Source organism: Daucus carota, chromosome 2 (genome assembly GCF_001625215.2).
Source record: "Daucus carota subsp. sativus chromosome 2, DH1 v3.0, whole genome shotgun sequence".
In the NCBI taxonomy this organism is placed as follows: Eukaryota; Viridiplantae; Streptophyta; class Magnoliopsida; order Apiales; family Apiaceae; genus Daucus; species Daucus carota.
In genome coordinates, this window is record NC_030382.2 from 58,377,596 (window position 1) to 58,402,566 (window position 24,971).

Genomic DNA, 24,971 nt, shown 5'->3' on the forward strand with positions numbered 1-24,971 from the left:
CTTATGTTACTCTAGTATTCCAGCTTATGTTGGACTATTATTTTAATGAAATAAATTATATCATATTTTAAGCTTGGTTTTCAGAGTCTTTTTCCTTATATCTGCAAGCCAGCGTTTCCTTATCATAATCTCTCATAGGTTTTGACTGTCTATGGGATGAATGCACCCATTACATATCAACACTCTTCTATCATCACTATCTTCGTCATCCCCATCCTCACTAAACTGAAGTTGTTGTTCAGGGTGACTCCAGCGAGCTTCAATTATGGGCTGATCATCAGTTATTGTCGATGTAGTGGAACTGCTTTCACCTTCACTTTGGAAGTCAATATGAAGGCTCTCTTCGCCGCTATGTAGATTTAGGGTTTATTCGTGAAATGCGTGCTTTTTATATAGTTACCCTAACTTTTGAGCTTTTGTACGTGCCTTTTAATTATGGGCCTGTGGGATTTCTTTGGACTTATTTAAGCAATTCTTTCTAATAATGTATAATGGGTAATATATTATTTCTTACGTAAAACTTAATTATTTCTCCGTTACAAAAATTAAAAAGTAAACTAACTTTTTTGGATATAAAATTTAATTTTATCACAATAAAATAATATATCTGTTTTTTTCATATAATTTCATTTGTAAATTAAATTTTCTATTTTACAAAACATGCCTGATCATTTTTCACAAATTATGTCAATTTTAACTTTCTCATATAGGTTGAGGCTCATTTGTCATATGTATTCTAAATATTTTATAATAAATATAAATTTTTAAATTTATTTATAAAATCGTAAGGTCAGTGCAGCTTAAACATACAAACAAAATTAAAATGAATAAGCAATCCGGCGTAGAATATGAAAAAAAAAATCAAGAGAATTCTGCAATTTTTGAATATCAATTTATGCAGTTTGTTCTCTGATATATTCGAGTTTGTAAAAGAACACTCCACAGTACCACTTAACTCAAAACCCTAATGACGACAATGACATTCTCATACCAGCATAGCTACCAAATGCACCAAAATAGTCATTCTCACCCTATACAGTAAAGAACTTCTACTCCCATCTGATCGCATGCATGTCGTGATTGGTTCAGACTGTTGTATTTGATGTATTTTGTCAAATAATTTGTATGATCTAATATATAAGACGGTTATAAATAATGCGCATATATAGGCTATCTTATACTTTTCATATACAATGGAACAGGCCATGAAAATAATCACATAATATTTTTTTGCTTGCTCATGATATATCCGAAACCTCTAAGTATTTCTCTTTCAAATATTATTATAAGCTAATTATTTTTTGCGTAATTTCCAACACAGTCCATAGCATAATTTGTCTCAGGTTGTGGTTATCAAACCCTGCTATTCATCAGTCTAAGGAGTTCACTGCTCCGCCACGTTGTTTCGGTGCTAAGGAAGACAACATGGACTCGGTTTTGAGTACTTTTGATAATACTTTTTAAGGTTGTGGCATTGTCGGTTTATTTAAGGTCTGCATCAGTTTACTGTTCATGTTCGGATTCGGATTCTGGTTCTTGGAGTGATGTATTAGACATGTACGGTACATTGACACATACACAGGCTAGTTCTATAACTGCAGTAAAGTTTGATGCGCACAGGAATGGAGCTAGGATTTTATCTTAGAGGAGGTAAAAAAAAATCTTTAATTTTGTTGCCACAAGTTGGATTTAAACTTGTGCCTTATTAGGAAAGTCCAACTCCATAATCATAGGAGTAAAATAAATTTTCTACAAAAAATGTAGGAGATAGGTCGGTGAGGTCAAGTACTCCCATGATGTCTCCGTCCCTGGATGCGATGCGCAACGTATGCGCAGGGTAATGAGTCTAAGTTGTTACCTGAACTTCACTTTGATGCGAGTGTACATGGAGGGGATTCTTTGGCACGATTACTCAGTTCTTTGAGAGGCTAATCATCCTCTCGAGGTCCTTTGGCAGTCTGGACAATATGTAGGTGTTTGATTGAAGGCTCGATTAATAGAATTGGAGTGTTTTACGTGAAATCATGTGCTTCGAGTAATTACTTTGTGTTTTGAAATTCATTCTGTTTAGCGTGCAATTTGAAATCGAAGCTTTATTATTTTTATTTAGTTTCAAGAGTTCAAAAAGAACATGCTATGAAATGGTTAGTACTCTTGAAAGAATAGTATTCTTTTATATATAATTTAATTGAATGGTTGTGGTCATTTGAATAGTTTTGTATATTGGATGATGGAGTATGTCAAATTTTTTTAATGTGTATTATATATGATTTAAATGGTTGTGATTATTTGAATAGTTATGTTTGTTGGATTATATATCATTTGGATAGTTGTGATTGTTTGAATAGTTGTGTCTATTGGATGATGAAGTATCTCAAGCTTTTTTAATGTCTATATATATGCAAAACTTTAAAAAATAGAATTATCAATACACACAATTACTTCTAAGAATAACTGAGTTCAGATTCTCTTTTGCAGCATACTTCACAAGGTTCTTTCTCTTATGCTACATAATTTTGGATGATATATATAATGTATGTATATGCTTAATATTTATGTTTTAGTTTTAATTTATTTTATAAATAAATTTAAAATTATATATGTGCGTATCAATATAATATATACAAATATTATGACCAAAATATATTCTGATCACTTTGTTTTTATGGATATTTGTTGATAAATTTGTGATACAGAATTACATATATTAGCACTAATATCTAGCTCCATGTCTTGAACTAATATCTATGTCCGTCTGTATTGTATTTTATAGGACTCTAATCAATGATAACCACTAGTGCTCTTACTTTGTTAGTTGTTACATTCAGGTTCTCCTCTGTTCTTGGTTTGGACTCTTATAAAGATTAATAAAGATATTTGACGGGATATTTTCTTTAAAATTTACAATCTAATGTTCATGTAGCCATTTATCATTGCTAAGAAATCCAATTTGGGTTGAAAAAGTTGAGCAGGATAGAGTTTATTTCTCTATTTTATTTTTTATTAAATCAATTAAATATATATATATATATTAAATACAAAATTAAATCAATGACACTAAAAATATATAATAATGATAATTATCTAACATTCTAAAATACAACACTAAATTATGATTATTTCTGTAAATATGGTAATTACTGTGGTAGACTTTTCTTTCTGTGATAAAACTAGGCCAAGACCTTTTAACACCTTCCCTTCTTCTAAATTTCAATTTACCATATCAACCTCTAATCATCTGAGTGATAAAAAGATCAAATAGTGGTAAGATTATTACCTGAAAACTATATTTCTTATTTATGATCTTCAGTGATCAACATGCATGCATTAGAGCCAGCTAGCTATGTATACGGTTAGGACCATATTAACAAGGTTCTTGTAATTCAGATCACCATGATGTGTTATGATACAAGTCTCAACAGTGATGCTAGGCTATCCCCTCCACACAAGCGGCAACGATTGGAAAAAGATGCTGTCATTGCGATTCATGATGGAGAGTATCATGCTCGAGAATTCCTATTCAAAAAAGTACTTGCCAAGAGTGATGTTGGTAGGTTAAGCAGGTTGATCATCCCGAAAAGGTTTGCGATTCAGCACTTTCCCAGCATTGATGTCAATGCACGTATAGAAGATTGTGTGTTTCACATTGATTTTTATGATGCTCGAAAAAATCTATGGACTTTTCGCTATTGCTTCTGGAAGTGTAGCCGGAGTTATGTCTTCACAGGAGGCTGGAATAAATTTGTGAAGGCGTATAAACTCCAGGCTGGTGACAACGTTCTGTTTTACAAGAATTACAGTGGAGATGAAAGCTTTTTTGGTATTGAAGTTCGTTATGCAGGTGCAAGAAACGTTGTTGGCTCCTTAGCAAATAATTTATACAATGGAGAAGAGTTGATGAATGATGATACTGCAAGGGTCAAGGAAGAACATGAGGTTTCAGCATCTCAACTCAAGGAAAAAGATGTTATGCTATTTGGCGTTCGTATAAAAAGAGCGTCCAAAGATTTTCAAGGTAAAAATCTCGTGATAATGTGAAAAACTTCTTATATAAACGGCTAGTTAAGTTAATATTGTACTGAAGTGTCTATAATGTTGTTGATGTATTTTGTGAAGGTGGAAGAAGCAACGACGTGATTAAAGAAGAGGAGGATTATTCAGTACACAGGGCCGACTGTTGGAGAGTGAAGGAATAGGAAGAGGAATTTGAAGGCTTGAAATTAGACCTTAACTTATCACTCTGATTTTGTTAAATACGAAGAAATCAGTTCTTATTTGAAACTTCAGGTGTAATAAGTATTTAGACGGCAAGTCTTGTTGGTTTAAGCTGGCGAATTTAGAACACTGGTTTTAGTTTCATTTTTCTTGTATTCCAGCATAACTGGACTGTTTTTTTTTTTGTCGAAATAAATTACTATAATTTTAAGCTTGGTTTCAGAGTCTTTTTCCTTATATGTGAGAACCCCTGCAAGCCTGCGTTAAATTTATAACTACATTGGGTAGATACCAGAAAACATGAATGAATTAAATGTTGGCTGAATTCATTTAAACTACAAACAGGATACTCAACTTCAATCAAACCTAGCAGTGAATTATATTCTTCATGAGACTGAGCACAAAATCAAACGGCTGAACGGCCTTCGATTAAACCAGAACTTTCATCTTTCTGATTGCCACCCCCCTTTTTATCAGAATTGGTTTTCGAACTAATCGAATACTGACCATCAGTAGTAATAGAAGCATAAATAGCTATAATCAGAGCCAGCACGTAAATCGTCAAAGCAATTCCAACGATAGTACCGAGAGCCCAATTAATGGCTCTCCTTGCTTCAGCACTCCCACAAGAATACAAGCCTATTCGAATCTGAACTATTTAACGACCGAAAGTGTTAGCAGAATGATTCCACTAACAGATGCACTGGCAGTTAAAATCAACAAAAAGTCTTTCAAATCGAATCTATCTTGAACCAACTTGAATCTCTCACTATCCAAGCCCAAGAGCAGCTTAATAACCTTCGCGACAAGGCTTGATAAGAGGAAACAAGCAAAGGCCACAACTTCGTACAGAACCAGCATTTTAGCTACCCCAGGACCAGCATTACACTCTTGACGATTCTCGAGGCTGATAGCGCCTGGTGAAGCCTGAGATAAGCCCACAAACACGGCTAAAGTGAAGAGTGAATTGACACTAACAAGATCATCTAGTGTTTTAATATGAGCTTCTGTCCTCTCCTTTTCCGCTTTTTTATGTTCATCACTCACTTGTGCAGCATCCGGACTCGCCTTTCCACCCATCTGCAATACAAAACGAAGAATGCAATCACTTAAATTTGAGAACACGATTGATAAATGCCAGTAGTAGTAATGTTTTTGTTATATTCATACTTGACAGGCCTGATATATATACATGCAGGCAGGAGAGAATCAAACAAGCGTAAGTGCAACCAAGCTTTCCGATATATTGACATTTTTTCACTGTCAATTTCAAATAATCAGAGAAATTATAATTGAAATCAAATAGAGATCATGAAACTTAATTACAAATCTCAGATAAAATCACAAATTACAAAAATGTTACCCGAAGATTTGAGTCTCTCTTCGCCGCTATGTAGGTTTAGGGTTTGTGATGCAATAGAGGGGTTTATTCGTGAAATGCGTGCGTTTTTATATGGTTACCCTAACGTTAGGCTTTTGTACGGGCCTTTTAATTCTTTTAACGGGCCTTGTGTACGTGCATAATATATTATTTCTTAAGCAACACTTTTTTTTTTTAGGAAATTCTTATGTAAAACTTAGTTCTCCGTTACAAAAATAAAAAGTAAAACAACTGTTTTGAATATAAAATTTAATTTTATTACAATAAATAATATATATGATTTTTAATCATATAAATTTAATTTGTAAATTAAATTTTCTATGTTACAAAACATGCCTGATTATTTGTCACAAATTATATTTCAATTTTAACTTTTTTATAATAGGTTGAGGCTCATTTCTCATATGTATTCTAACTATCTCTTAATATTTTACAATAAATATAAAATGTAGAAGCAATCCGGGTGTAGAGAATAAAATTTATTAAAAAATTATTCAAGAGAATTTTGCAATTGTAGAATATAAATTTATGCACTTTGTTCTTGATATATCCGGAGTTTGGAAAAGAACACTCCACGTACCACTCAACTCAATACCCTAATGACGACAATGACTGTCTCATACTCTCATAAGGCATAGCTACCAAACGCACCAAATTCTCCTCCTATACAGTTAGAAGAAATTTTACTCCCATCTGATCGCATGCATGTCATTGGTTCAATCTGTTGTATTTTGTCGAATAATTTGTATGACTTAATAGGACAATTACAAATGATGATAGGCTACATAATATTGTTTTTCTTGCTCATAATATATCAGAAACCTTTAAGATATATATCTTTTTTAAAATTCATAGGGGTAAAACAATATATCTACAAAAAATGCAGGAGATACATGCATGTATTTTGAAGGGATAGTGCTGTCTCCGTCCCTGGATGCGCAGACTAATTGATGAGCCGAAGTTGTTACCTGACATTCACTTTGATGCGAGTGTACATGGAGGCAAGTTGTTTGCTGGATATATATTCTTTGGCATGATTTCTTCATATGATTTAATACGCTGCTGTAGTTATGCACCTACTGTCCTACTCTGTTTTTCATTCAAGGAAAGAAGTCTTCATTTAACAACTCAAGCTCATGCATCTGGTTGCTACAGCACTCCTGGGCGATTAATCAATTCATTGAGAGGCTAATCATTCTCTCGAGGATCTTTGGCAGTCTCGACAATATGTATGTGTTTGATTGAAGGCTCGATTAATAGAATTAGAGTGTTTTACGTGAAATCGTGAAATATCAGCTGCTTCGAGCAATTATATTGTGTTTCAAAATTCATTCTATTTTGCATGCAATTTGAAATCGGAGTTTTATTATTTTTATTTAGTTTCAGGAGTTCAAGAAGAACCTGCTATGAAATGGTAAGTATTCTTGAAATAATAGTATTTTATATATATATAATTTAATTGAATGGTTGTGATCATTTGAATAGTTGTGTATGTTGGATGATGGAGTATCTCAAGTTTTTTTAATGTATGTATATGATTTGAATGGTTGTGATTGTTTGAATAATTGTGTCTGTTGGGTTATATATGGTTTGAATAGTTGTAATTGTTTGAATAGTTGTGTCTGTAGCATGATGGAGTATCTCAAGTCTTTTCAATATCTATATATATATATACAAAACTTTAAAAAATATAATTGTCACAATACACACAATTACTTCTAAGGATAACTGAGATCGGATTCTCTCTTGCACCATACTTCACAAACAGGTTCTTTCTCTTATGCCACAAAATTTTTTGGATGATATATATAATGTGTATATATGCTTAATATTTATGTTTTAGTTTTAATTTATTTTATAAATAAATTTTATATAATTTAAAATTATATATATGTGTATCAATATAATATATACAAATATTGTGACCAAAATATATTGTTATGTTTACACTGATCACTTTGTTTTTATTGTTATTTGCTGATAAATTAGTGATACAGAATTCCATATATTAGCACTAATATCTAGCTCCATGTCTGGAACTAACATCTATGTCCCTTTGTACTTTTCTTTATAGTACTCGAATCAATGATAACCAATTCTCCTGTAGTGTTCTTGGTTTGTACTCTTATAAATATTTATAAAGATATTTGACATGATATTTTCTTCAAAATTTACATCTAATGTTCATGTAGCCATTTATAATTGCTAGGAAATTCATTTTTGGTTGAAAAAGTTGAGCAGGATTGAGTTTATTTCTCTATTTTATTTTTTATTAAATCAATTAAATATAAATATTAAATACAAAATTAAATCAACGATGTTAAAAATAAATGATAATCATAATTATCTAATATTCTAAAATACAACACTAAATTATAATTTTTTTTTTGTAAATATGGTAATTACTGTGGTAGACTTTTCTTTCTGTGATAAAAATAGGCCAAGACATTTTAACACCTTTACTTCTTCTAAATTTCAATTTACCATATCAACGTCTAATAATCTGAGTGATGATCTTCACTGATAAACATGCATTAGAGCCAATACTGTTAGGACCATATTAACAAGGTTCTTGTGATTCAGATCACCATGATGTGTATATATGATACAAGTCTCAACAGTGATGCTAGGCTATCCCCTCCACACAAGCGGCAAAGATTGGAAAAAGATGCTGTCATTGCGATTCATGATGGAGAGTATCATGCGCGAGAATTCCTATTCAAAAAAGTACTTGCCAAGAGTGATGTTGGTAGGTTAAGCAGGTTGATCATCCCGAAAAAGTTTGCAATTCAGAACTTTCCCACCATTGATGTCGATGCACCTATAGAAGATTGTGTGTTTCACATTGATTTTTATGATGGTCGAAAAAATCTATGGACTTTTCGCTATTGCTTCTGGAAGTGTAGCCGGAGTTATGTCTTCACAGGCGCCTGGAATAAATTTGTCAAGGCGTATGAACTCCAGGCTGGTGATAGTGTTTTGTTTTACAAGAATTACAGTGGAGATGAAAGTTTTTTTGGTATCGAAGTTCGTTATGCAGGTGCCAGAAACATTGTTGGCTCTGTAACCAAAAATTTAAACAATGCGGAGGAGTTCATGAATGATGATATTTTAAGGGTCAAGGAAGAACGTGAGGTGTCAGCATCTGAACTGAAGGAAAAATATTTTCAGCTATTTGGCGTTCGTATAAAAAGAGCATCCACAGATTTTCAAGGTAAAAATCACATAATAATGTGAAAAACTTCTTATATAAACGGCTAGTTAAGTTAATATTGTACTGAAGTGTCTATAATGTTGTTGATGTATTTTGTGAAGGTGGAAGAAGCATCGACGTGATTAAAAAAGAGGAGGATTATTTAGTACACAAGGCCAACTGTCGTAGAGTGAAGGAAGAGGAAGAGGAATTTGAAGGCCTGAAAGTAGACCTTAACTTATCACTCTGATTTTGTTAAATACGAAGAAATCAGTTCTTATTCGAAACTTCAGGTGCAAGAAGTATTTAGATGGCAAGTCCTGTCGGTTTCAGCTGGCGAATTTAGAACTGGTTTTAGTTTCATTTTTGATTTCTCAATAAGCATGTGGAAGGTGACCAGCCGAAGATATCCATCTTCTTGCTCTTTCTCATGGATATCTTCTGCTTGTCCATCACAAGCCAAGACCATAACTTTGGCTGGAATTGAATCACACATTAATATTATCTGACGATAGAGAGTAATCAGTTTCATTTCAGCTGATTAAAAGATTTCAGTTAACTAATAAACTTCTGTTACTCTAGTATTCCAGTTTATGTTGGAGTCTTGGACTGTTATTTTAACGAAATAAATTATAATTTTAAGCTTGGTTTCAGAGTCTTTTCCCTTATATTTGAGAACCCCTGTGTTATCTGTTAAATTTATTACAACATTGGGTAGATACCAGAAAACATGAATAAATTAAATGTTGCCTGAATTCAATTTCGACTACAAACATATACTCAACTTCAATCAAATCTAGCAGTGAATTCTATTCTTCATGAGACTGAGCACAATATCAGACGGCTGAGCGGCCTTCGATTAAACCAGAACTTTCATCTTTCTGATTGTCACCCTTCTTTTCATCAGAATTGGTTTTTGAATTAACAGAATACTAACCATCAGTAGTAATAGAAGCATAAATTGCTATAATCAGAGCCAGCACGTAGATTGCCAAAGTAATAGAGATCATGAAACTTAATTACAAATCTCAGATAAAATCACAAATTACAAAAATGTTAACCCGAAGATTTGAGTCTCTCTTCGCCGCTATGTAGGTTTAGGGTTTGTGATGCAATAGAGGGGTTTATTCGTGAAATGCGTACGTTTTTATATGGTTACCCTAACGTTAGGCTTTTGTACGGGCCTTTTAATTCTTTTAACGGGCCTTGTGTTTTGGGCTTGGACTTATTTAAGCAGTTTTTTAATAATGTATAATGCATAACTAGCATAAAAGCCCGTGCGAGGCACGGGGCTCTAGTTTTTGCTGTATTTTAAATAATATTCATATGTCATTATATTGTTCTTGTACGGACCTTGAGTTTGTATTATGTTTTAAATAATATCCGTGTGTCATCATATTGTTTCGAGCGTAACTATTACGTTTTACTTTTTGACAGAATATGTAAACATGAAAAATGTAATATATGCAAGCTAATAGCATTAATAGTAATAATAAGTACTATTCCCTTCATTCCATTTTATATGACCCTTATTCTTTTTTGAGACATCTCTAAAATAATGAACTTACTATACTTACTATTTTTAAACACTACTTATCACTATTACACACACTACTTCTCTATTTTATACTCTTTTATATTAAATAAACACTATTACACTCACTACTTACCATCACTATCTCAAATCTATTATTAAATTTTGATATATTCCACCACTTTACCCACTTTCCAACTAAATTTCCTCTTTTTTACTACTTTTTTCTTAATCTCCGTGAAAGTCAAATAAGGTCACCTAAAATAGGACGAAGGGAGTATATTTTTAAAAAAAATTATAGATCAAAAACTACATTTGAACTGATATTTCTATATTCAAATTCGTTAGGATATAGAGACCATCATCATATTATCAATGTTCAAAATTATATTCGAAATTAATACTGAAATTTTAAATTTTAAATATATTATACCTCATTAAAAGAATCTGTAATTTATTGTTGAAATTATTAAATTATTTCAACTAATATACCATGATTTTGATAAAAACCTGTTTTTGATATGTGAATTACGATATCCTAAATCATGATTAAATGAAGATGTGTGGTCCGCGTTGCCCTACATTTATTTCTTCTTTTTTGAGCGTACGTTTGCATAATTATTAAAGTGATACATGATGGAGCAGATCATCAACACATTCTTTTTAGCATATGTTGCACACATTTTGTATAAATAAAAATTGAAACATGTGTTGTACGTAAAAAGACACGTACCTTATTTTATTATAAAAGTATCAATTGAACTACTAACCATATAATTGCACCCCAAAAATTTCTGACACCTTTGATGTGTCTTATCCTTTTATTTTTCATATCAATTACTCCCTCCGTCCCATTTTATGTGACCCTTATTCCTTTTTGGGACGTCCCAAAAAGAATGAACCTACAATACTTACTATTTTTGAACACTACTTTTCACTATTACACCCACTACTTTCTTCCACTATCTCTTTTCTATAATAATATAAACACTATTACACCCACTATCTTCCTCCACTATCTCAAATCTATTATTAAATATTGGTAGGTCCCACCACTTTACCCACTTTTCAACTAAACTTACTACATTTTTCTTAATCTCCGTGAAAGTCAAACCAGCTCACTCTTTTTGGGACGGAGGGAGTATATAGTACTTCAATGTATTATATTTTTATTGTTAATTTAAAAATATTTGATGAATATTACTTTGATACAGTATGTTATAACATTATCTCGTTATAAAATTTTAATTTTCTATAATTAGTTTTTTGAGCTTGTCTATTAAGACTTTTAATGATTTTTCATGTAATCGTTATAAAACAGATCTCAAACAAATGATTTTATGGAATTTCAAATAGCAAAAAGAGAGTAGATATGAGTTAGGCATCATGAAGTTCATAAAACCATAAAATATTTAGTTCAATTAGTCGTGTAGTTACTTTTTTAGCTTTGTGCAAACTCACATTTTTAATATTTTGATACTCATATTTATTAGGAGTGATCAACGTGGCATATCATGTTCAATTGTTAAAGATCAAGTTATATATTCGATATTTTGAATCATGAAAAAACTATTCTTGTTCTAGTCCCGTTTAACCAGATATTAGTTTCACCGTATCGCATCAGATTATCCGGTTCAGAATTAATTATATTTTATTAGTTTAATTTGTAAATGATTAATTTAACTGTAGTTTGAATCATTTTATTTAACTGGTATGTTATATATTGGATGATGGCATATTAAAAATTATAGTTTTAAGACTTTAATATATATAACTTATTTCTCTGTGTTATTTTATTTAACAAAGTAAAATTTATAACTTAAATTTTTTTAGTAGTTCTCGTAAACGCGTTTTATTATTAAGTGGTTGACTTTTGATTAACAATATAAAATTTCCTTAAATTCACCTTCATATCACAAGTTATAGTATTTCAAATACATATATCATCAAAATTATATCATTTAGATATATTTTCCGACACCAAATTTGATGTATTGTCACTATCCTTATATCTATAATTTTTTTAAAAAAAGATTTAGTTACACATCAAATTCTGAATTCATAAGTTTAAAATAAAAAAATATTTTACATAGGAATATTCTTTCAGTCACCTTATTTCGTGTTCTCCAAAATATTGTAATCTCTTTGTAAATTGTCTTTTATAATAAAAGAAATTAATATGACATAGCCCATGTTGAAAGCCCATCAATTTTTACTTTCAAAGATGCTCGCTTAAACCTCAGTTTTTGTACTTATTTCTCACATTCATGACTTAAAATTTCTATAATATTGTATCGGTGCTCGTTTAAACTATTAAGTTAGATTTGAATTCGAATACGAATTATATCTATTTTTTGAAATCCGAATCATGGCACGAACCCGATTATTCATATTTTTTTTAATTTTAAATTTATTTATGTAAATAATTAATTTATAGATATTAATCTATCATGTAAACAATATACGAGACTTAACTGAAATAATAACTCATCTCAAATAAATAAGATATTGAGACGAATATAAATACAAAAGTTTTAAAGTATGTGATTAATGCTTTTGAGTAATAAACTAATTGTTTATGTAACTCAAGTGGTTTGAGTGATGTATTTGTATTGGAGAGATCCCGAGTTCGAGCCTCATGAATAACATCTTTTTTTTATATATATGAGAAGATGTTAGGTTCGGAGTTAGGCTCAGGTTCGGAGCTTGGCACGGGGCTCTAGTTTTTGCTGTATTTTAAATAATATTCATATATCATTATATTATTCTCGTACGGACCTTGAATTTGTATTATGTTTTAAATAATATCCGTGTGTCATCATATTGTTTCGAGCGTAACTATTATGTTTTACTTTTTGACAAAATATGTAAACATGAAAAATGTAATATATGCAACCTAATAGCATTAATAGTAATAATAAGTACTATTCCCTCCATCCCATTTTATATGACCCTTATTTTTTTTTGAGACATCTCTAAAATAATGAACTTACTATACTTACTATTTTTAAACACTATTACACCCACTACTTCTCTATTATATACTCTTTTATATTAAATAAACACTATTACACTCACAACTTACCACCACTATCTCAAATCTATTATTAAATTTTGATATATTCCACCACTTTACCCACTTTCCAACTAAATTTACTCTTTTTTACTACATTTTTCTTAATCTCCGTGAAAGTCAAATAAGGTTACTTAAAATAGGACGAAGGGAGTATATTTTTTAAAAAAAAATTATAGATTAAAAACTACATTTGAACTGATATTTCTATATTCAAATTCGTTAGGATATAGAGACCATTATCATATTATCAATGTTCAAAATTATATTCGAAATTAATACTGAAATTTTAAATTTTAAATATATTATACCTCATTAAAAGTATCTGTAATTTATTGTTGAAATTATTAAATTATTTCACATTCTTTTTAGCATATGTTGCACACATTTTGTATAAATAAAATTTGAAACATATGTTGTACGTAAAAAGACACGTACCTTATTTTATTATAAAAGCATCAATTGAACTACTAACCGTATAATTGCAACCCAAAAATTTCTGACACTTTTGATGTGTCTTATCCTTTTATGTTTCATATCAATTATATAGTACTTCAACGTATTATATTTTTATTGTTAATTTAAAAATATTAGATGATTAGTACTTTGATACAGTATGTTATAACATTATCTCGTTATAAAATTTTAATTTTCTATAATTAGTTTTTTGAGCTTGTTTATTAAGACTTTTTAATGATTTTTCATGTAATCGTTATAAAACAGATCTCAAAGAAATGTTTTTCTAGAATTTCAAATAGCAAAAAGAGAGTAGATATGAGTTAGGCATCATGAAGTTCATAAAACCATAAAAGATTTAGTTCAATTAGTCGTGTAGTTACTTTTTTAGCTTTGTGCAAACTCACATTTTTAAATATTTTGATACTCGTATTTGTTAGGAGTGATCAATGTGTCATATCATATTCAATTGTTAAAGATCAAGTCATATCTTCGATATTTTGTATTATGAAAAAACTATTCTTGTTCTAGTCATGTTTAATCAGATATTAGTTTTCACCGTATCGCGTCAGATTATCCGGTTCAGAATTAATTATATTTTATTAGTTTAATTTGTAAATGATTAATTTAACTATAATTTGAATCATTTTATTTAACTGGTATGTTATATGTTGGATGATGGCATATTAAAAATTATAGTTTTAAAACTTTAATATATATAACTTATTTCTCTGTGTTATTTTATTTAATAAAAGTAAAATTTATAACTCAAATCTTTTTAGTAGTTCTCGTAAACGCGTTTTATTATTATTATGTGGTTGACTTTTGATTAACAATATAAAATTTCCTTAAATTCACCTTCATATCACACGTTATAGTATTTTAAATACATATATCATCAAAATTATATCATTAAGATATATTTTCCGACACCAAATTTGATGTATTGTCACTATTCTTATATCTATAATTTCTTTTAAAAAAGATTTAGTTACACATCAAATTCTGAATTCATAAGTTTAAAATAAAAGAATATTCTAAATAGGAATATTCTTTCAGTCACCTTATTTCGTGTTCACGAAAATATTGTAATCTCTTTACAATTGTTAAAGATCAAGTCATATATTCGATATTTTGTATTATGACAAAACTATTCTTGTTCTAGTCCTGTTTAATCAGATATTAGTTTTCACCGTATCGCGTCAGATTATCCGGTTCAGAATTAATTATATTTTATTAGTTTAATTTGTAAATGATTAATTTAACTGTAGTTTGAATCATTTTATTTAACTGGTATGTTATATGTTGGATGATGGCATATTAAAAATTATAGTTTTAAGACTTTAATATATATAACTTATTTCTCTGTGTTATTTTATTTAATAAAAGAAAAATTTATAACTCAAATCTTTTTAGTAGTTCTCGTAAACGCGTTTTATTATTATGTGGTTGACTTTTGATTAACAATATAAAATTTCCTTAAATTCACCTTCATATCACAAGTTATAGTATTTCAAATACATATATCATCAAAATTATATCATTCAGATATATTTTCCGACACCAAATTTGATGTATTGTCACTATTCTTATATCTATAATTTCTTTTAAAAAAGATTTAGTTACACATCAAATTCTGAATTCATAAGTTTAAAATAAAAGAATATTCTAAATAGGAATATTCTTGTAGTCACCTTATTTCGTGTTCTCCAAAATATTGTAATCTCTTTATAAATCGCCTTTTATAATAAAAGAAATTAATATGACATAGCCCATGTTGAAAGCCCATCAATTTTTCCTTTCAAAGATGCTCGCTTAAACCTCAGTTTTGTGCTTATTTCTCACATTCATGACTTAAAAGTTCTATAATATTGTATCGGTGCTCGTTTAAACTATTAAGTTAGATTTGAATTCGTTCATTTTTATTCGAATACGAATTATATCTATTTTTTGAAATCTGAATCATGCCACGAACCCGATTATTCATATTCTTTTTCAATTTTAAATTTATTTATGTAAATAATTAATTTATAGATATTAATCTATCATGTAAACAATATATGAGACTAAACTGAAATAATAACTCATCCCAAATAAATAAGATATTGAAACGAATATAAATACAAAAATTTTAAAGTATGTAATTAATGCTTTTGAATAACAAACTAATTGTTTGTGTAGCTCAAGTGGTTTGAGTGATGTATTTGTATTGGAGAGGTCTTGAGTTCGAGTCTCATGCAGGCTTGACACGAACCTGTTGGGCTACTATATATATAAGTAGATATATTATTTCTTATGTAAAACTTCTTTTTTTTCGAGGAAATTCTTATGTAAAACTTAGTTCCCCGTTACAAAAACAAAAAGTAAAATAACTGTTTTGAATATAAAATTTAATTTTATTACAATAAAATAATATATATGATTTTTTATCATATAAATTTAATTTGTAAATTAAATTTTATATGTTACAAAACATGCCTGATTATTCGTCACAAATTATATTTTAATTTTAACTTTTTCATATAGGTTGAGGCTCATTTCTCATATGTATTCTAACTATTTCTTAATATCTTACAATAAATATAAAATGTAGAAGCAATCCGGGTGTAGAGAATAAAATTTATTAAAAAATTATTCAAGAGAATTTTGCAATTGTTGAATATAAATTTATACACTTTGTTCTTGATATATCCTGAGTTTGGAAAAAAACACTCCACATACCACTCAACTCAATATCCTAATGACGACAATGACCTCTCATACTCTCATAAGTCATAGCTACCAAAGGCACCAAATTCTCCTCCTATACAGTTGAAGAAATTCTACTCCCATCTGATCGCATGCATGTCATTGGTTCAATCTGTTGTATTTTGTCGAATAATTTGTATGACTTAATAGGACAATTACAAATGATGATAGGCTACATAATATTGTTTTTTTGCTCATAATATATCCGAAACCTTTAAAATATATATTTTTTTTAAAATTCATAGGGGTAAAACAAAATATCTACTAAAAATGGAGGAGATACATGCATGTATTTTGAAGGGATAGTGTTGTCTCCGTCCCTTGATGTGCAGACTAATTGATGAGCCGAAGTTGTTACCTGAATTTCACTTTGATGCGAGTGTACATGGAGGCAAGTTGTTTGCTGGATATATATTCTTTGGCATGGTTTCTTCATATGATTTAATACGCTGCTGTGGTTATGCATCTATTGTTCTACTCTGTTTTTCATGCAAGGAAAGAAGTTTGTTCATTTAACAACTCAAGCTCGTGCATCTGGTTGCTACAGACTCATGGGCTATTAATCAATTCATTCAGAGGCTAATCATTCTCTCATGTATGTGTTTGATTGAAGACTCGATTAATAGAATTAGAGTGTTTTACGTGAAATCAGCTGCTTCGAGCAATTATATTATGTTTTAGAATTCATTCTGTTTAGCACGCAATTTGAAATCGGAGTTTTATTATTTTTATTTAGTTTAAGGAGTTCAAGAAGAACCTGATATAAAATGGTTAGTATTCTTGAAATAATAGTATTTTTTATATATATAATTTAATTGAATGGTTGTGATTATTTGAATAGTTGTGTATGTTGGATGACGGAGTATGTCAAGTTTTTTTAATGTATGTATATGATTTGAATGGTTGTGATTGTTTGAATAATTGTGTCTATTGGATTATATATGATTTGAATAGTTGTGATTGTTTGAATAGTTGTGTCTGTTGCATGATGGAGTATCTCAAGTCTTTTCAATATCTATATATATACAAAACAAAACTTTAAAAAATAATTGTCACAATACACACAATTACTTCTAAGAATAACTCAGATCGGATTCTCTCTTGCACCATACTTCACAAACAGGTTCTTTCTCTTATGCTACAAAATTTTTTGGATGATATATATAATGTGTGTATATGCTTAATATTTATGTTTTAGTTTTAATTTATTTTATAAATAAATTTTATATAATTTAAAATTATATATATGTGTATCAATATAATATATACAAATATTGTGACCAAAATATATTGTTATGTTTACACTGATCACTTTGTTTTTATTGTTATTTGCTGATAAATTAGTGATACAGAATTCCATATATTAGCACTAATATCTAGCTCCATGTCTGGAACTAATATCTATGTCCCTCTGTACTTTTCTTTATAGTTGTACTCTTATAAATATTTATAAAGATATTTGACATGATATTTTCTTCAAAATTTACATCTAATGTTCATGTAGCCATTTATAATTGCTAGAAAATTCATTTTTGGTTGAAAAAGTTGAGCAGGATTGAGTTTATTTCTCTATTTTGTTTTTTTATTAAATCAATTAAATATAAATATTAAATACAAAATTAAATCAACGATGTTAAAAATATATGATAATCATAATTATCTAATATTCAAAAATACAACACTAAATTATAATATATATTTTTTGTAAATATGGTAATTACTGTGGTAGACTTTTCTTTCTGTGATAAAAATAGGCCAAGACATTTTATCACCTTTCCTTCTTCTAAATTTCAATTTACCATATCAACGTCTAATAATCTGAGTGATGAAAAGATCAAATAGTGGTAAGATTATTACCAGAAAACTATATTTCTTATTTATGATCTTCACCGATAAACATGCATTAGAGCCAGCTAGCTATGTATACTGTTAGGACCATATTAACAAGGTTCTTGTAATTCAGATCACCATGATGTGTTATGATACAAGTCTCAACAGTGATGCTAGGCTATCCCCTCCACACAAGCGGCAACGATTGGAAAAAGATGTTGTCATTGCGATTCATGATGGAGAGTATCATGCTCGAGAATTCCTATTCAAAAAAGTACTTGCCAAGAGTGATGTTGGTAGGTTAAGCAGGTTGATCATCCCGAAAAGGTTTGCGATTCAGCACTTTCCCAGCATTGATGTCAATGCACGTATAGAAGATTGTGTGTTTCACATTGATTTTTATGATGCTCGAAAAAATCTATGGACTTTTCGCTATTGCTTCTAGAAGTGTAGCCGGAGTTATGTCTTCACAGGCGCCTGGAATAAATTTGTCAAGGCGTATGAACTCCAGGCTGGTGATAGTGTTTTGTTTTACAAGAATTACAGTGGAGATGAAAGTTTTTTTGGTATCGAAGTTCGTTATGCAGGTGCCAGAAACATTGTTGGCTCTGTAACCAAAAATTTAAACAATGCGGAGGAGTTCATGAATGATGATATTTTAAGGGTCAAGGAAGAACGTGAGGTGTCAGCATCTGAACTGAAGGAAAAATATTTTCAGCTATTTGGCGTTCGTATAAAAAGAGCATCCACAGATTTTCAAGGTAAAAATCTCATAATAATGTGAAAAACTTCTTATATAAAGAGCTAGTTAAGTTAATATTGTACTGAAGTGTCTATAATGTTGATGTATTTTGTGAAGGTGGAAGAAGCATCGACGTGATTAAAAAAGAGGAGGATTATTTAGTACACAAGGCCGACTGTCGTAGAGTGAAGGAAGAGGAAGAGGAATTTGAAGGCCTGAAAGTAGACCTTAACTTATCACTCTGATTTTGTTAAATACGAATAAATCAGTTCTTATTCGAAACTTCAGGTGCAAGAAGTATTTAGATGGCAAGTCCTGTCGGTTTGAGCTGGCGAATTTAGAACTGGTTTTAGTTTCATTTTTGATTTCTCAATAGGCATGTGGAAGGTGACCAGCCGAAGATATCCATCTTCTTGCTCTTTCTCATGGATATCTTCTGCTTGTCCATCACAAGCCAAGACCATAACTTTGGTTGGAATTGAATCACACATTAAGATTATCTGACGATAGAGAGTAATCATTTTAATTTCAGCTGATTAAAAGATTTCAGTTAACTAATAAACTTCTGTTACTCTAGTATTCCAGTTTATGTTGGAGTCTTGGACTGTTATTTTAACGAAATAAATTATAATTTTAAGCTTGGTTTCAGAGTCTTTTCCCTTATATTTGAGAACCCCTGTGTTATCTGTTAAATTTATTACAACATTGGGTAGATACCAGAAAACATGAATAAATTAAATGTTGCCTGAATTCAATTTCGACTACAAACATATACTCAACTTCAATTAAATCTAGCAGTGAATTCTATTCTTCGTGAGACTGAGCACAATATCAGACGGCTGAGCGGCCTTCGATTAAACCAGAACTTTCATCTTTCTGATTGTCACCCTTCTTTTCATCAGAATTGGTTTTTGAATTGACTGAATACTGACCATCAGTAGTAATAGAAGCATAAATTGCTATAATCAAAGCCAGCACGTAGATTGCCAAAGCAATGCCAACGATAGTACCAAGAGCCCAAATGGCTCTCCTTGCTTCAGCACTCCCACAAGAATACAAGCCTATTCGAATCTGAACTATATTAACGACCGAAAGTGTTAGCAGAATGATTCCACTAACAGATGCACTGGCCGTTAAAATCAACAAAAAGTCTTTTAAATCGAATCTGTCTTGAACCAACTTGAATCTCTCACTATCCAAGCCCAAGAGCAGCTTAATAACCTTCGCAACAAGGCTTGATAAGAGGAAACAAGCAAAGGCCACAACTTCGTACAGGACCAGCATTTTAGCTACCCCAGGGCCAGCATTACACTCTTGACGATTCTCAAGGCTGATGGCGCCTGGTGAAGCCTGAGATAAGCCCACAAACACGGCTAAAGTGAATAGTGAATTGACACTAACAAGATCATCCAGTGTTTTAATATGAGCTTCTGTCCTCTCTTTTTCTGCTTTTTTATGTTCATCACTCACTTGTGCAGCACCCGGACTCGCCTTTCCACCCATCTGCAATACAAAACGAAGAATGCAATCACTTTAATTTGGGAACACGATTAATAGAATGTCAGTAGTAGTAATGTTTTTGCTATATTCATACTTGACAGGCCTGATATATATACATAGGCAGGAGAAGAGGAGCCAACAAACCAACTAGCGCGTAATTTGCAAGTAGCTAGTAAAATAAACTTGATTATGCATCATTCTTGGTCTTTAACACACATTGCCAACGTCTCCAGTGATTCAATTCTTCCTGATCTTACAAAACCAGTCAAAGTCAAATGAATCCAATCCTATATATTTTTGATTGTGTTAATTAAATTGAATTAAATAACACTAGGGTATCAATCAAGAACCCAGTGGACAATGTAATAATACAGGCGTGAGATGAGTTGCTTTAGCTGAGGTAGTTTTCCTATATGTTCCAAACGAAGAGTTGTTACCTTGTTACTTAAATTAATTAACAAATGTTTTCAACAATTTATTTAAGCAAACGTGTCTTTATAGCTGCACAAGGTAATCGTTTTCGCTCGTTATGCTTTATATAATGTATATTCTGGTTGTTCGACCACGCGAGCCGGCGCTGACTCAAGAAGATCAAGGCAGTTATCCTATTTACTAAGTAGCAATTAGTGATCTTCAAATCCGATTTACATATTCACTGAAACTCTAAATTTACATGGAAATAAAAATTGCTCTTATACCCAAAAAAAATGACTAAAAATTAGAAGAAAAAATGACTAAATATTATTACATATTTATTATTCAAAAATCAATTTAGAATACCTTATTTTCCCACTGTTCCCTATAGCAACCTGTATGTCATTTGTTTTCATAATGAACTGAAGACAATGAAAACTTCTAGTAAGCTAGACAAAAATCAGCTTTGGCACGCAGAATCATAAATTTTCTTTAAACCAAAAGAGATAATTTTGCTAGAAAAATGAACTCTGTTTGTGATCAATTAAATCCAATTGCAACTTTATCCTATGCTCCATCGTCTGCTTGCATCTACTTGATCAGAGAAAATGAACTGTTTTCTAAATGAATTGCTTTATAAATTAAATAAAGAACTGAGAACTGCAACTCTAATTTACTGTTTACATTTAAAAAATTTCTGTTCTAACATAGGTGTTCTATATGCCTAGAAAGAAATCAAACAAATTTCAGCAGATACTTCAGGTATCAAACAAGTCTTGTCGAATTTTGATGGTGAAACAAAACACTGATCTTAGTTTATTTTTCATTGCTTAATAATCCCGTTCCAGCCCAAGTTCCTCATCGTAAATTTATAGAAACTTTCATGGCTTAATGGCTCGTCGAAGGATCCCAGCCCAGGTTACCCATCCTGGAAAACACAAGGCCATAAAATTATAGAAACACGTTAAGCAGACAAGCAATCCACAACCATCACATTCGATAAGGAAACTACATTTGTAGCCCTTATTGCAATCCCCACAGATATACCGGGGAGAATTTCTTCTTTTAGTCCTCTTGAAAACCATGGAAAGTGTGTGCGCACCAGTTACTATGGAACTTCGCAGCTTCACATTTTCGTGCCACTGTAAGCAGTTGTGATGATACGAATGAGCTGATTCACTACAATGATAGAGCCACCATTGATTGTTCACTTGTTCCTCACAAATTTCGCAATAGATTACTCCCTCGTGGAAAAATGGAGGGTGTCTCAGTGTTATGTCACGCGAGTCATCGTATCTGTGCTTTATGCTACTCGGATAAAATGCACATAGTATATCAACGCGGAAGAAGGGGCAAGACTTGCATGCGTATCCCACTCGGTCAATCACCCGAAGCTTACTTGCACTACAGATGAAATTGGATGGCGGACATTGAACAAGGGAGTGGTGCTTGTGAGATTCGTGTTTTATCCGCGAGGGCAGGAATGCACAACGAATATCAATTGTCATGTCACAAGTTTCACAGTGATAGTAGAATCCATTTGTGGCGCTGTTGCAAGCTCCACATTTGACGAAAATATAGGCCAATTCCACCGTCTGAAGCACCAGTGAGTGATTTGGGTGAGATGGAAATGCTTCTGAAGGGAACACTCGTGGCAACTTAGTGGCACAGAAGGAGTGGAGAAGGAATTCACATCGGACACAAGAGTAGTAACACGGATGATGAGCAGTTATGGGCTGAATGCATCCATCACATATCAGCACTCTTGTAGTATCACTATCCATGTCATCGTCGTCGTTCTCTGTAAAATGCAGTTGTTTTAATTGATGCTGAGGGTGACTCCAGTGCTCTTCAATTATGTGTGGACCATCAGTTGTTGTTGCAGTGAAACTGTTTTCGCCTTCACCTTGAAAGTCAATTTGAAGCTTGCGGCACTGGTCTACAATGAGGCCGAATAGTGATTCCTTGCTAGACAGGGGAAACTGTACTAGATTAGGTTCCCCAATATCATTGGCAAACCAAACCGATAAACCCTGTAATCTGAAGACAACAAATTTGAATTGTTAAGAGATGATAGGATTCGAAAAATGTTTTAAAAAAATAGAATTAGATAAGGAACTAACCCCAAAGGGTATTTGGATGTAGAACATTTTATATGCACAAAAAATGTACATTTGTGACAGTAATAGAGCCAGTGGTGTCTCTCAACCAATTTGGAGCAGACGGCGCAATTTCGGCTAAAATAACGATGCATTTCAGGGATAGAGTATATAAGACTGAGGGGGTGGTGGTGGTAAGCGGGAGCTGGAATGGTGGACGGTGCAAAAGCACACGTCTTGTGGATCCAAAAATCACAGGGTGTGCATACATAGGAATAGTCTTGAGCTTTTACCGAGCAAGCATCGCACTTGAACTCAGCTTCCCTCTGCAATGTTAGATTGTGCTCATGGTGGCCTTCATGGTATATGACTCTCTGTTCAAAACCACAGAAAACACACACATTAGTATTGCAATTATCACATGCATAAGCATACTTGACCTTACTAGCACAAACAGCACAAAGGTGTCCATCAGGGCGCGGCATTAGACCAAGGAGGTGTCTGTCGAGACTGTGATTAAGTTCCATGGGGAGATCTGCGCAAGTCTTGTGCAGGTAAAATCTTTCACAATCAATAGCATCCTTAGAGCAAGTGTACGTCGGAGAGCCTATAACTGGTTTGTTGCAGAGATGACATATCTCATCCTCTCCGACATCATCCGACTCTCTTACTAGTCGGAGTGTATGTTTCGGGTGGCTAAAGTGCTCCACTTTCGGTGGTGGTCTATAGCTATAATCCCTGGCTCTCAAAATGGGTGCAGGTGGTGTCCACGTTAACAATTTTGTCCTCTCTATCTCTTCCGAGGCACAAAACACACACACTATGAAAGAACTGCATACACCACAAGCATAACCAAAATTCACATCGACACCACAAAAATCGCAAACACAATCAGAGCATGGTTTGAGAAAGGCGCAGTGTTGTTTGTGATTTTGAAAATAAATTTCTCTCGGCAGTTCTGCACAGCTCATGTGCAGATAAAAATTTCGACAATCAATATCATTTATAGGACAAATATATGTGCAAGTGCCTCTAACCGGTGTGTTGCAAATATAGCATGTAGCATCATCAACCATAATCTCATCCGCTATTAGTATTAGCGGGTGATTAGGATGACTAAAGTGCTCCTGCCGAACTTTATGTTGCTCCAGTAGCAGCATTGCTGGTCTGTGCTTCTTGTGACCTTCATGACCAAGCGCTCTCTGTTTCTGTTCAAAAGCACAAAACACACACACATCAAAATCACAAACCATGCATGCATAAGTAAACAACTTCCACGTACGACGACACACTTTACAAACGCAATCGCGGCGTGGAACGAGAGTGAGGGGGTGTTGTGTGTGAGATTTATGGTTTATTTGGTTGGGCAGAGTTGCGCAGGTCTTGTGCAAGAAGAAATTTCGACAATCAATATTGTGATTGTCATGGCAAATATATGTTGGAAGCCCTATAACTGTTTTGCTGCAGCCATAGCATCTCAGAACTTGTTCGGTTACACAACTCTTGTGTACATAGAAAGTTCTATCATGGCTGCGGCAAGTATATGCAGGTGTTTCTTCAACTGGTAGTTGGCAATTTACGCATGCAGCGTTCTTTTCAAAGATGAAATACTCTTTTAGGAAAGTATCGAATAGGATGAGTGGGTGCTTGGGGTGGCTGAAATGCTCGAGTGTTGAGCTCATTTTGGGTGCTTAGTAAAATACTAATATCAAGAATTGAGATGACTCTGGTTTTGCGGATATCACAACTGAGAAGGACATTTATAGAGGCGGATCTTTTTGACTAC

General features: G+C 32.0%; 4 protein-coding genes across 4 annotated transcripts; 1 reads left to right on the forward strand and 3 right to left on the reverse strand.

The window, feature by feature from the left end:
• Positions 1–3,396: 3,396 nt before the first annotated feature.
• On the forward strand, positions 3,397–4,196 carry LOC108207890 (AP2/ERF and B3 domain-containing transcription factor At1g51120-like). The gene is made up of 2 exons (XM_017378319.2): positions 3,397–4,015; positions 4,117–4,196. The coding sequence occupies exons 1-2, from the start codon at positions 3,397–3,399 to the stop codon at positions 4,194–4,196; spliced, it is 699 nt and encodes a 232-aa protein (XP_017233808.1).
• Positions 4,197–4,621: 425 nt separating this feature from the next.
• Positions 4,622–5,295, reverse strand: LOC108207891 (uncharacterized). The gene is made up of 2 exons (XM_017378320.2): positions 4,912–5,295; positions 4,622–4,864 (listed from the first exon to the last, which is right to left on the reverse strand). The coding sequence occupies exons 1-2, from the start codon at positions 5,293–5,295 to the stop codon at positions 4,622–4,624; spliced, it is 627 nt and encodes a 208-aa protein (XP_017233809.2).
• Positions 5,296–19,902: 14,607 nt separating this feature from the next.
• Positions 19,903–20,908, reverse strand: LOC108206852 (uncharacterized). The gene is made up of 2 exons (XM_017377272.2): positions 20,767–20,908; positions 19,903–20,675 (listed from the first exon to the last, which is right to left on the reverse strand). Exons 1-2 carry the CDS (start codon positions 20,788–20,790, stop codon positions 20,004–20,006), a joined length of 696 nt encoding a protein of 231 aa, XP_017232761.2. The 5' UTR covers positions 20,791–20,908; the 3' UTR covers positions 19,903–20,003.
• A 795-nt stretch (positions 20,909–21,703) lies between these two features.
• On the reverse strand, positions 21,704–24,955 carry LOC108206851 (uncharacterized). The gene is made up of 2 exons (XM_017377270.2): positions 23,210–24,955; positions 21,704–23,126 (listed from the first exon to the last, which is right to left on the reverse strand). Exons 1-2 carry the CDS (start codon positions 24,865–24,867, stop codon positions 21,968–21,970), a joined length of 2,817 nt encoding a protein of 938 aa, XP_017232759.1. The 5' UTR covers positions 24,868–24,955; the 3' UTR covers positions 21,704–21,967.
• Between the last annotated feature and the right edge of the window lie 16 nt (positions 24,956–24,971).